The 14,587-nt window shown below is 34.4% G+C and overlaps 1 protein-coding gene across 2 annotated transcripts in view; it reads right to left on the bottom strand.

Moving 5' to 3' along the window:
• Positions 1-14,587, bottom strand: part of LOC144216064 (uncharacterized) — a 224,854-nt gene that overhangs the window by 188,115 nt on the left and 22,152 nt on the right. For both annotated transcript variants that reach the window (XM_077745334.1, XM_077745335.1), the window contains exon 2: positions 7,826-7,979. In XM_077745334.1, the coding sequence (XP_077601460.1) occupies positions 7,826-7,897 (72 nt within the window). In that variant the 5' untranslated portion in view covers positions 7,898-7,979. The remainder of the gene's footprint in view (positions 1-7,825; positions 7,980-14,587) is intronic.

The raw sequence follows: 14,587 nt of genomic DNA, 5'->3' as shown, positions 1-14,587 counted from the left end.
TGGTTCCTCCACTGAAATAACTGGTACACTAACAAGAACTGTCAGAATAAAGTATTTCAGAACTTTTTTGTCTAGTCGAATGCTTGTGGTGTCCAGGGGAGTGCTTATTGGAGAAAGAAACTGGTATATTTTGAATTTTGATATTTCACATAGCAGCTACTTTCCCTGATTCTCAGCCTACTGTAGACAGTCTTCGGATGGTAGTTTGCATTTCTGATGTGGTTTGCTGGTGTCACAGTAAACATAAAGATTTTGTCCTCCAAAAATTTCGGCGTGTGTTTTGACCAGTGTGAATGTTTGCTAGCACACAGGCTACACATCATTTCAACCACACTGGGTTAAAGTAACTTCTTGGAAGGCATTTTTCAAAATAATGTTAAAACGTAGAACAATGTTTTGTTTAGCACATTTAAGAACATCTCTGAAGTCACTGACTAACTGACAAGTTCATGAAACAGAGATGTGAGTGACCACACACAACAAGGAATACAGTCACTGCAAAATAATAAAATAATAATAATTAATAATAATGTGGAAAGGTCACTAAACAAAGAAGAGCTGGATGACTGTAGCTCTCAACAGAACAATAGCAAACATTAGAGACAGAGAGTATCTGATTTCCAACATTACCATTTCCAATATGTTCACTTATCAACAAAAACAAAAAATTAAAAAACAAAAAAATACAAAAGAAAAATAATTAAGAAAAATGACCAGAGCTGGGACCTATGGGACACCATCAAAGGTACCAAATACACATTATGTAAGTTTCAGAAGGAGAAGACAGAGAAGGAGGGTTGGGCAGGACATCTGAAGTAATGAAGGCTTGAAACTTCCTGTTGACAGCCAAAGCCAAGAGAGTATCTTGAAAGCAGAAAGTAGAGAGAAGTGACTCAACAAATACAAGATATATCAGTCAAGGTTATCCAGAAAAAATACATATATAAGATATAGAAGATGTTATAGACATGGTTATTGATATATAATACCTATCTATACATAGAGATCTAATAGAAATTTTCACAAGACTGTAGGGGAGAAACATGTGCAGGGTATGCTGGCAGGCTGGAAATCAGGTAGAAATTGATATTGCAGCCTTGAGGCTCAATTCCAGAATGCAGAGGTAAGCTAAACATCCACACAGTCAATTGAATATTTCCAAGGGTACCAAGACCATTCATTGGGAAAGAATAGGCTTTTAAATAAATAGTGCCAAGACTTGATAACTATATGCAAAATAATGAAATTGGACCCCTACCTAAATCTAAATGCATATACAAAGATTAACTCAAAACTGATTAATTGCCTAAATATAAGTTATAAAAGTATAAATCTTAATGAATACGCAGAGGTAAATCTTCATGGCCTCTTATTTGAAGGTGGATTATTAGAGGTGATACCGACATTTAAAAAAAGAAAAGAAAAAAGAAGTCAGAGACAAGTTGGACTATATAAAATTTTCAAATATTTATGCATCAAAGAATATTATCAAGAAACGGAAAAGACAACCTACATAATGAGGAAATATTTACAAATTATTTATCTGGTAAAAGTGTAACATAAGGAAGATATAAAGTATTGCCAATCAACAAAAAGACAATCCAAATTAAAAATGTGCAAAAGAGATGGATAGACATTTCTCAAAAAAGAAATACAAAAAATCAACAAGTACATGAAAAAGATGTTCAACATCACTGGTCATTAAGCAAATGCAAATCACAACCACAATGAGATGTCATTTCACATTCACTGGAATGGCTAAAATAAAAATAAAGAAAAATAACAAATGATGGTATGTCTCCTCCCTTTATCCTCCCATTTGATTAATTAGACCAATCATTATCAATACTCAGTCTCTTTTTTTTTTTTAATTTTTTTTATTTATTTCTAGGAGAGAGAGAGAGACAGTGTGAGCAGGGGAGGGTCAGAGAGAGAGGGAGATACAGACTCTGAAATAGGCTCCAGGCTCTAGCTGGCAGTCAGCACAGAGCCGGACGCGGGGCTCGATCCCACGAACCGCGAGATCATGACCTAAGCGAAAGTCGGAAGCTTAACAGACTAAGCCACCCAGGCGCCCCATACTCAGTCTGTTTCTTTCCAGTTACCACTCAAACCAGATTTTCAGGCTTCGGTGATCATGAACTTCACCATCACCTTGTTGAAAAATGACCTGCCTAATCTTGAGCTTTGTGGCGCTTGGATCTGCGATCTCTGTATCTGCTCAAGGCAACCTGTAGTCTGTATATAATTCAGACACCTAACCACAAAAACTGTTATCTCTCACTAACATGTCCTCTCAAGAGTATTAATCACTCACTGACAATGTGTATCCATCTCATTATTGGCTTTTCTGAACAAATATTCCATCATCATGGGGGGAGCCTTCAATTCCTTCAGTCATACAATGACATAGAAATCCACTTAATGTGAGAAGTCACTGTGTGTTGCCTATGAATACCATCAAGAAGTATATGAAAGCATCAGGCTTTTACTCATCAGCAGAAGAGTTAGAAGGCACATGGACACCATTCTCTCCACATCCTGTGAAGAAATACACTTCAACTTATACACAAGAGTGTCCACTATGGTTCTGAAGTCCACAAAAATAATCCCTCTGTGGCTCCTTCATTTTATAAAACATGCTTGAGAGGCAGAGTGGGTTGTGGGAGATAATTGTGGTTAAGGCAACAGCAGTCTGAGTTTAGGAAATGAGTGTTTAGGGAGGTCTTAGAAATATTCAGAAAAAGAAAATTAAATTTTTGTGCCATGGGAAATTGAATCTAGAGAGGAGTAGTGAAAAACTGAAAGATTTTGTGGGGAGGCAAAGAGAAAGAATGGTTCAGCAATCATATTTTCTCCAAAATATTCCACTGTAGTTTGTGAATTTGATTTAACATTATCATATAAAAAACAATTATGTATTTCAATTTTTATTCTTTTTTTAAATATTTTTTTATTTTTTATTTCTAGGAGAGAGAGAGAGAGAGACAGCGTGAGCAGGGGAGGGTCAGAGAGAGAGGGAGATAGAGTATGAAACAGGCTCCAGGCTCTGAGCTGGCAGTCAGCACAGAGCCCAACGCGGGGCTCGAACCCACGAACCATGAGATCATGACCTAAGCAAAAGCCGGACGCTTAACCGACTAAGCCACCCAGGCGCCCCTGTATTTCAGTTTTTAAAAAATTTTTAAGGTTCATTTACTTTTGAGAGAGAGGGAGCCATAGCATGAGCAGGGGAAGGGCAAGAGAGACAGACAAGACACAGAATCTGAAGCAGGCTTCAGGCTCCAAGCTGTCAGTCCAGAGCCTGACGCAGGGCTTGAATCCAAAAACAACAATATCATGACCTGAGTCACAGACAGACACTTAACTGATTGAGCCACCCAAGTACCCCAAAACAATTATGTTTTTTAAAAATCAAAATAAATCAAAATTTTACTATTTTTAAACTTTAAACTTTTTATAGAGTTTGAGTTGCCTTTACAGTCTATTAAATATCCATAATCTTTTGGTGATTCAGTAAAGAATTATAGAGACTAGGATGGTACATTTAAAATATGGGAAAGTGAATTAAATTAGCATAATTGTGGGATACTAAGTATAACTGAATCCACTTCCATATTAGCAACTTAGCTCTGAGGCCTAGTTCACAGGGCCTCCCACCTCCCACTTTCTGTCAGTGCAGTGAACGGGAAAAGAGCATGGAAATGCAATGACTCTAAATTCTTTTACTTTGAACCACTTAAATAAGTGAAGGGATATTTACTCTAGCTATTTCTGTTACTGTATAAAGGCAATACTTTTGATAGGGCATTGCAATTCATTCATGGTAACTATAAAAAAAAAACACACACACACAATAAAACTAACTTAGAAGCCAGGAGGAAAAGAACTGAATCCTCTTCAAACGTAGTATTATGTGAGTAACTATCCTTCAGAGACAATGTTGAAAACAGACCTAAGTTTAAACTGTGACACCAACACTTCCTCTTCCTTAGAAAACTTTTCCTACATCTTTAAATTTTGATGTTAGGCTGGCAGTGGACTCTTACTGTACTATATTATTCAGAGTTCTCCAGAGAAACAGAACCTTCAGGATATGTATACGTACAGAGAGAAAAATTTATTTAAGGAATTGGCTAACACCATTGTAAAGGCTAACAAGTCCAAACTCAACCAGGTGGGCTGGCAAGCGAGAGATGCTGGGAAAGGTTGATGTTGTAGCTTGATTCCAAGGGCAATCTGGAGACAGAATTCTCTCTTCCTTAGGGGCTCTGTGTCTGCTTTCTGTTAAGACTTTCAACTGACTGGATGAGGCCCACTCACATTATGGAAGGTAATCTGCTTTACTCAAAACTGGCAGATTTAAATGCTAATCTCATATAAAAAATGTCTTCACAGCAACAACCAGACTGTATTTGGCCAAATGTCTGGATGCTGTGGTCCAGTCAAGTCAATATATAACATTAACAACCACATATAACTAATAAAAAAGTAAAGTGGACTAATGAATACTTGCTTTTCTTTCTCTAGACTTTAGTATGCAGAGCATAAAATATATACATAAGCCTACAGGTGAACCAGCTAGTAGTGTCAATAGTGCCTTCTGATGTACATGCTAAAGGTAAGTCAGAGAACAACACAAGGGACTAATGGCAAGCACTTTTATTTTAAAGAAAAAGAAAAAAAGAAAAAAATAGGAAATTACTAGAAAGAATTTTTCAAACTATGGGAGGAAATATACCTATAATAGCAAATCAAATAGAATCAACAACTTTTGGTCTTGTTAGAGAAAGTATGCATTACCAGCTTTTATCTAGCTTCCTTTTCATACTTCTATGTTATTTACATTTTCATGGCATACAAATAACTTTCAAGCATTTTTGCGGGTGGATATATGAAGGATTGATATCAACTGAATTAAAATTTCAGTGGTAAGTTACTTTTTTACTTTAATAAACCATAACAGCTTTAAGCAGATACTGCCATCTGTTTTAAAGCCTCTAGGAAAATTTAAACTAGGTTTAAACTATAAACAGAGGATGACTTATTTCTTATTAAAGAGAGGGAGAAGTTGATTTTGTAGGTAAAATCATTTAGAACAATTTGCCAATGTTCCTCTAATTAAAATGCTGTCAATCAAAATTGGTTATAGAAATTCCACAGTGTGAAAATTTTTACTTCTCTTTATGCTCACTCATTTGTAACCTTTTACCTTTACATCTGAATGTTCTCAAAATCTTTGTTTTTCATGTACTTATGTGCTATACAAAAATAGGAAGAAAAAACAAAGATAAAGATATGATATGTTTATATCAAATACATTTTGGAAAAGAAATGAAGGAAATACATTCTGGAAAAGAAATGAAAAAAAAAAGCTCAAGAAAATGTAAGAATGTCTTGGAGAAATAAATAGAGATCAACTTATGCAGACAATAACAGAAAGACAAAGAAATCTAGGAGAGACCAAAAAAGTTGAAAACCTAGTATAGACCATTTCATAAATATTTCAAACATCTATCATAGAACTAGGGGTTAAATTAGTGAAAAAATATAGGTATATGTATATGACCATATAGGGGAATGTACAAGAAAATGAAAGTGATATTACTTCAGTTGCCAATAAACAGTGTTTAAACTTAGAACAAATAATAAATATCGATATAACTGAGAGCTGTCATGAAGCTATATTGTGAGGACAGGGGAAACTGAAATGTTCTTGCTTGTACTGAAACACGTAGAAGAGAGTAAAATCGAAATTGACTACTGGAGAGATTCAACAGATAGAGTATAAAATAAAATAAAAAATAAGAAGTAATTGTGTAAGTTAAAGGAAGTAAATAGCAAAAGAGTAAGAGATAATGATATTAAAGGACAACTCCATTTCCTATAAGTCTAGTATCAGAGCTGTGAATTTCCTCTGATAAATTTTATATATTTAATTTTAGTGGGAGAGACATAGCAGTTCCTATGTGGAATGACAAATGGTGACTGCCCTTCACTGGTATCTTTTACCACCTTCAAATCTATCAAGCTTGGCTATATTCTTCATGTTTATCTTAATGGTTAAGATTATATGAATTCTCCAGAATCTTGTCTATATGGTACAGATAAATTGTGGTCTGACAGGTGAGTTACAGTTAAAGCTTTTCCAATAATTTGTCTTTTAATTAGCTTTTTGGTAATTAGAGAAACACCCTAACATTATTTCCAGAGGAACTGCAAATCATTCTTCTTGACAGTAGATGTCCAGAGAAGAGTAAAGGCAGAACTTCAGACTGTAAATTGTAGCTTTCCCTTCTCTATCCTATCTGGTAACTTTATCTGCCATCTCGTACTAAAAGTTAATGATCTTTTCATATCAGATCTTGAGCTCTGTATTCTTATGCAAATATATATATATAATAGATATTATAAGTTTATATACATAAAAATACTTAACTTATTTATATATAACATGTAAAATACTTTGAGTTATCAAGATTCTAGAAGTTCATCTTTTCAAAGATGTCTTATGACATTTCTTTTTAAATTTTTTAATGTTTAATAATCAATTATTCTTTGAATTTTACACAATACTTTTTCTACAGCAAAAAGCAAGGTACTCAACATTACTCATCACCAGGGAAATACAAAACAAAACTACAATGAGACATCAGAATTAGTAAGAATGGCTAAACTTAACAACAGAAGAGAGAATAGGTATTAGCCAAGATGTAAAGAAAGGGGAACACTCTTACACTGTATGTGGGAATGCAAACTGGTGTAGCCACTCTGAAAAACAATGTGGAGGTTCCTCAAAAAATTAAAAAGGAAACTACCTTATCATCCAGCAATTGCACTACTAGGTATTTACCCAAAGGATACAAAAATACTAATTTGAAGGAATACATGCACCCTGAAGTTTATAGTAGCATTGTCAACAATGCCAAATTACGTAAAGAGCCCAAAGTCTACTGACTGATAAATGGATAACGAAGTGATTCTCATACATACACACTGTACACACACACACACACACACACACACACACACACACACAGAGGAATATTACTCAGCCATAAAAAAAAAGAAATCTTGCCATCTGCAGCAAAGTGAATGGAGCTAGAGAGTATAAAGCTAAGTGAAATACATCAGAGTAAGACAAATACCATATGATTTCACTTGTGTATAGAATTTAAGAAACAAAGCGAATGAACATAGTAGGTTGAGAGAGAGAGAGAGAGATAAACCAAGAAACAGGCTCATAACTATAGAGAACAAACTGATGATTTCCAGAGGGAGGTGGGCAAGTGGATAAGTTAAATAGGTGTTGGGTATTAAGGAGGACGCTTGTTGTGATGAGCACTGGGTGTTGTACGTAAGTGATGAATCACTAAATCCTACACTGAAACTAATATTACATTGTATATTAACTAACTGGAATTTAAATAAAATTGGAAAGAAAAAATAAGGTAATTTCTGACTTATGACAACTTTAAAAACTGTAGCCGACAATCAACTATTTGTTGCATGCCTGTTTCACTACTATGAAAATTAGCCATTGCCTTCCTCAGGATTAATATTATGTTTATACAATTTAAGTTAAGAACCACAGACTATTTTCAACTTGTAAAGTATCAGATTTGATTACAGTAAAACATTGGTTTACGAGCATAATTCCTTCCGGAAACATGCTTGTAATCCAAAGCATTTGTGTATCAAAGCAAATTTCCCCATAGAAATAATGGAAACTCAGATGATTCATTTCACAACCCAAAAATATCCATATAAAAATGACTACAATATTGTAATTTAAAATATAAAAAATTAATTAACCAACACTTACCTTTGAAAATCTATGTGGCTGGTATGAGGGAGACAAGAGAGGAGGGGTATTGTGTAGGACAACTTTCACCATCACTAATGGAATCACTGCTGTCTATTGGCTTAGTGGAAACTTTTTCTTTTCATACAATGTATCCAGGAACCTATCCAATGATCTAGAATGAAGCAAAGCATTCCTAAGCTTCCTCTTGTATGGAAAAACAAAAGACTGTCCACAGGTGCTTTGAAGTGACAAAAAAACACACTAATGCCAGTTGTGGGCACCTTCCAACATTCTGAAAAATCACTGATTTCTGCCAAACACCACAGCCTGAGACTGAGCATCTGAACATGGAAGATGATCATCTACAATCCCACAGCCAGAGAGAAAGAGAGTAAGAATCATTGGCTCAGCTGTGATCATGTGACATTTGGCATCACCTACTACATATATTGCAAGACATCGCTCATTTATCAAGTTAAAATTTATTAGAAATGTTTACTTGTCTTGTGGAACACCTGCAGGACAAGTTACTAGCAATCCAAGGTTTTACTGGTACCTGATACAATGGCTGTTGCCTAGATGAAGGCAGAATTTTATCTTCATCACTAACTTTACAAAAAGACTCCTGGCTCATCCTACCTGGAATGCAAAATTTCTTTTTTCTTCAAATTTCAGTGTGCCATAACTATAGCATATTTTTTAAATTTTTTATTAATGTTTATTTTTGAGAGTGAGACAGAGACAGAGAGAGACAGAGCATGAGCAGGAGGGGAGGGCCAGAGAGAGAGAGGGAGACACAGAATCTGAAGCAGGATCCATGCGCCGAGCTGTCCGCACAAAGCCCAGTGTGGGGCTCAAACCCACAAACCATTAGATCATGACCCAAGTCGAAGTCGGATGCTTAACCAGTTGAGCCACCCAGGTGCCCCAACTATAGCATATTTTTGAGCTACATACAGATCAGCAAATATAACAAGGGAAAATGGGAATGGAAAGAATGATCAAATGTTTTAGCCCCTTTGGTTCAAAACAATAATTATCTTCTCACAAAATAAGCCTTACATTTTTACTTAATAACCTATTAGAGTACTGAATTTACTTACAATCTTAGCAGGCTGACCGTGCTAGAATTCAGACATCAACAAAACAGACATCATTTATATCATTTGTACTGAAAACCATTTTCCCTTTCATTGTTTTACTCAACATAGTGCTTCCTCAGACTTCTGTTGTTTCCTTCCTTTAATTTTTTTTCACATATCTGAGCAGTGACACTCCCTCCTGTTAAGAATGGCAAAACTATATATAGGGATTTATTTCTTGTGATATTTTATGAACAAGTCCTTTCTACTTTGGTTGGTAAAAGCAAAGCAACCCCTGAGATAAGTATTTTTCAGAAAATAAGGTATTGTTAGAATGACATGATATTCAATGAGAATATCATGTGTGCAGTAGATATTAAATAGTGTATTTTCCTATCTATTTCTTTCTTCTCTTATTTGACATTCATTTGGTGGGTCTGCTTCTGCATTTCAGTATGTCTGTCTCTGAAAACAGGCTCAGTCAAAAGAAAACTAGTTAACCTAAGCAACCTCTAACAGAGCCTTTTTATAACTCAGTGTTGAAAATGAATGGGACTTATGAGATAGTTACATTATTTTCTAATTTAAAATGATTTTAATCTTGTAGCAAGTATCATTCTGTTCAGCAAAAAGGACAAGTTACAAACTGCCAAAGGGTATCTGGAATACATATAAGAAAAACATATAAATATATAATGATATTAACCAGAATAAGTCTGCAAAACACATGTCTTAAGTGAATGGAGTTTGGACTCCATAATGGACATCAAACTCCACTATAATATCAAAGAAACAAAGAAATAGGCATATATGCTGAGAGGAATGAAGTCAGTATAGCCCTATTTTTATAAGTGTGCAGATAAAAACAGTCTGCATATTAATCAAGGACTTGCTTTTATCTGCTTGATATGTGGACAGCTCCATTTGACTGGCTACTGGAGATAGCATCACAAAAACTCTCAGTAGAAATATTCTTCAGCTTTTAATATACACCAATAAGTGCTAGTATGTTTGAAAATATATATTATCACTTGAAGTTTTATCACTGCATAGATATCTGGCCTGGTTATATATGTGTTACTACTTTTGGCACTCATGGTCTTAATCCATGGACACATTCTTCAGGAATTTCTTCCTTCCACAAAACTGGAAGCTAAGCATTCTTCAGCTAACTACCATAAATATTTAACTGAGAATTGAAACCTCTTATGAAAAAGCATACTATTGGGCTTTTTAACTTGTCCATGTTTATTGAGATATAGTGTAAGTTTAAGCTGTACAATGAGTTGATTTGATCAACTTAGATATTATGAACTGCCTTTTAAAAACTGGTTTTAGAGGGGCGCCTGGGTGGCAAAATTTAGAAAGCATTATATGCACAGGACATGCATAATTCAGTGAAAGTAACACAGCTGAGCCATGAGATTTTTCTTTTTTTTGGCTTAAAAGTAAATTTTTCATTGGGAAACAGGCACATAAATATAAGAAATACTGGAGTAAAAATTGCCAAATAAGAACTATAAACTATATCACTACTAACAGATAATATATTCTGAAACTTGAGCAGTATCTGGAAAAACAAATTGCAATTGGGTTAGGCGAGCTTGATGCATTGAATATTGCATAATCCTAATTATTCAACATATAACAATGTATTAATTCCTGAAAACCTGATTAATTGATCGCTAAATAATCAATTTATTGATAGAACATCAAAAAATTAAACTTTAAACTCTCTGATGTCTTAAAGTTTTTCTTTATACTCATGTAATTTAAGAAATTTTAAAATGTGATATTGAATTTAAGTATCTTGAATTGTAATTGATAACTGACTTCCTAATTGTCATGCAAGATAAGTTAATTCTAGGTCACTACTTATATATAGAGTAACACGTTTGGTAAATTCCACAATGTCACACAGTATGTGTTAAGAAACTGGTTCACTTGGGGAAAGAAAAAATCTCAGAGCCAGTTTAAGAAGTAAAAGATTCAGGTTCCCAATTTTCCCATTATTTGCATGAAGTGTCAGGGTTCAGGTCATTTGTTGGGCAGTAAGTGTATGTACATGATTTAGTAAATGAACTCTATTCCGTATTCTCATAATTATATTTCTACTAGTGCAAGTATGAGAGTGACTTTATCCATGAAATATTCTACTAGATAAACTGGTACTAGCTTCTTCTAGATTCTGGTACCAGTAATTCACTAGAGATGTCTGTCATCAGCTGTTGCCCAGATCCTGGAAGTCTTGATGACCCTGGGATACTGAAGCCCCCCTACCAGAATGTGGAAGCCACAGGACATATGGGAAACAGATGTTAGGTACATGATCTCTGTTGAGAGTGAAAGGCAAGCTCCCTTCAACTAACATTGTCCGGACAACCCATATCAAGAGCACAGGTATTTTTGGATAACCTGTGTTTTGAATCAAGAAACATCACCGTTAATGGTGACATATCTAAGATACAATGTACTGACATGAAAGCACTCCAGTTACTAGTATGTGTAACAATCCACCCCAACTTAGCAGTATAAATTGACATTTGATTTTTCTTATGAATTGTTTGGTCAGGAATTTAGACAGAGTGATGTGTTTCTGCACTACGATTCATCACTATGGCACTGGAATCATCAGGAAGTGTCTTCAATCATGTCTGAAAGTATATACGTGCAGAAATCTGCAACCTCCAGTAAGCTGTCAACCTTAACAACCACACCTAGCTATTCCACGTGCGCTTTGTACACAGGCTAGTTTAAGTTTCCTCACTCAAATGTGTGCAAGTTCAAAAGAATAAGCATGATATTTTTAAAATATAGTCCCAGAATTCAAAAACATCACTTTTGCCATATTCTATTGATCAAAACAGACAGAAGAACCCACCGAATTCAAGAGACGGTGAAGCCAAAGTGATCCTTCCAATAGAAGACTGTCAAAGTTCCAGAGTTTTGTATTTAAAGAGCTAAAGGACCTGGGGACATTGTTTTGGCATCTTTGGGAAATATGCCACATTTATATCATACATTTAGAAGCATTTATACCATAGAATTATGTTCAAACTATTATAAAGACATTTGAACCAGCTCCAAATTCCACCTTTAAGTTTATTTTGTTTTTGCCTAGAAAGCATTATTGTCATATAGGCAATAGAGATTTAAAAGAGACCATCCTGCAAAAGCAAAATAACTTAAAATTCTGAAAGTGCTATGCACAGTATATTCTGTATTTGTCCATTCACTAACACTGAACAAACCTAAAACAGATACTAACTCCAGGCTTTATAGGGTGATAAAATTTCCTTCCCTTCCACATTTTTTTTGTTTCTTTTTGTGCAAAGTAAAAAAAAAAATCTATTCATCAGCCTTTAACTTTAGAGTTGTTTTTGAACCTCTGGAAAACCTTGTGAGAAACTTTATTAAGGAAAACATTTTGTCATCTGGGATTTCTGTTGTGTTTGGTTTTTTTCTTATCATTTAATCTACAGTTCTTGGGTTTTAGAGGAAACAAGTACATCAGAATCTTTCTTATGGGAGTTAATTATGAAAGATTTGTTCTACTTAGTAATAAGGTAGCAAATAAATATGTGTCTGATGAATTGTGTTCTAGATTTCCTTTCATATTGCTTGGCTCAAATCAATAAGGAGGAAGGGAGACAACCACTGATTTTATTTGTCCAGATCGTGGATATTAGTACATAAAGGTACATATTAGTACATAGAAAAGCATAAGAAAGTCTAATAATATTTAAACATAATATGTAAATATTATTGAGTAGTATTATGGAATTTATTAACAGATCACATGACACTATGATATTGTAGAGGTTTAGAACAATTCTAAACACTGTTGTTTATACTTTTAATCACAGTAAGTTGTCATATTTCAGTTGTCTGAGTCAACAATATAATTCCACTTGCTAGATTCGTGGTATTTAAAATTGAAATGAATTGTGGATTGAGTGGTCAATGATTAAATGCATCAAAACAGTAGTAGCAAAATATGATTTTAAAAAGTGCTATTTTTACCTTGACATGATCTGTATAGTTTATCCTCCAGATTTTAAACTTCAGTTAACATAAATGATAATATGTAATACCTGTAACCCATATATATTTTAAAACGTAATCTCATGCTAATGGGTGCAAACTGCCGTCCAGGTTTTAACTTCCCATAGTTATGTCAGTCTACGTTCAAGAAGGCCAGCCAGTTGAACTTCATCAGCTGGTATGCATCCATTATTGTATAACTGCAGGTTACTTAAGATAGATTTATGACTCTACTGCTCCAATTAGTTTGAATATCACTGTATCTCACTGTGGATTATTTTATTTATAAACTATGCTCTACTTCAATCCTGATTTAGCCCACTATTAATTTTGGTTTGAATCAAAATATATTTTGTACACCCTAATTGTACATATAATTCCACATGAAAAAGGCTCTTCCATATAGCAAAAATAAATAAATAAATAAAATCTCACATTTTTGATTCCCAGAAAATCTTTCAAGGAATATGCATAATTCCCATAAGAAAAGGGCTTTTGGAAATAAGGCATTAATGTGTGCCAAGATTTGACTACTATTTTAAAAGAAATACAAAAAAATAACTAGGAATAAATAAAATATTGAATAATCTTATAATTTTACCTAAATTTACTAAAGAATAATAACTACTTCCTGTAAAGTGGTATTTGTAATGTGGTACATAGGTTACCTACATTATCAAAGATAAAGCCAAACTATTTAATTATTACTATATTATTTACATTATTACTATAATCTTCTGAAGCTCTTCTGTTAAAAGCAAGATTCCACAAGGTGTCTGACATCCATGCACCCCAAAGGACTTCTTACTTTTATAATCCATTGGTGAAATGAATGAGTACACTTACCTAAGGATCAGCATTTTTCAGAGATGTGAATTTAAGTGTCCTCATTCACATTCATAGTTACACATGGTGACACTTAAGGACACATGACATTGGCAGCTCTGATTCTTAAGATCATGCCTATTTGGACTTTGTAAGCATTGAGATTTTTCCTGTTTCTAAATTGAACCTTCTATTGTATCTTATACCTAGTCCATTAATACAGTGACATATGTTTAAACTACATGACATAGCTCACCCTAATAGCTCTAAAGCGTGTCACTTACATCTTATTTCCCTTGCACTTCTAACGGCACCATGTAGTTTAAGTTTTACCTTATACTAATTCTCTCTTGCTAACTTCTCAGGATCCTAGCTTCGCTAACATCAACAAATTCTGTTGCCTCCAGTGATCATTTCTAAGAACATAATGATTTTATTGCATTCTTTTACCTCTTGAAAAACATTTAGGGGGGGTTAATACTCTATTGAAGCAAAAAAAACCCTCCTATTCCCTTCACCAACTCTAGTGCAAAAGAGTTGCACGGAAAAGATACGGCTTTTGTATTTTAAGACTTTTTTTTTATTGCTTATTTTAGGTATTGATTTTTGAGAGGCAGAGGGAGAGAGAGAGAAAATCTTAAGTAGGCTCCATGCTCAGTGTGGAGCCTGATGCAGGACTTGATCCCATAACCTTGGGATCATGGCCTGAGCCAAAATCAAGAGTTGAATGCTCAATCAACTGAGCCACGTAGGTATCCCATGGCCTTTGTATTTTCTATGCCTCTGCTATTATCCCTTCAGCCAAGTCTGCTTCTCAAGAATCTACTAA

Source organism: Crocuta crocuta, unplaced genomic scaffold (assembly GCF_008692635.1).
Source record: "Crocuta crocuta isolate KB4526 unplaced genomic scaffold, BGI_CrCroc_1.0 scaffold439, whole genome shotgun sequence".
Taxonomy (NCBI): domain Eukaryota; kingdom Metazoa; phylum Chordata; class Mammalia; order Carnivora; family Hyaenidae; genus Crocuta; species Crocuta crocuta.
Note: the sequence above shows the minus strand (reverse complement) of the source record. Positions and strands in the feature narration are given on the sequence as shown.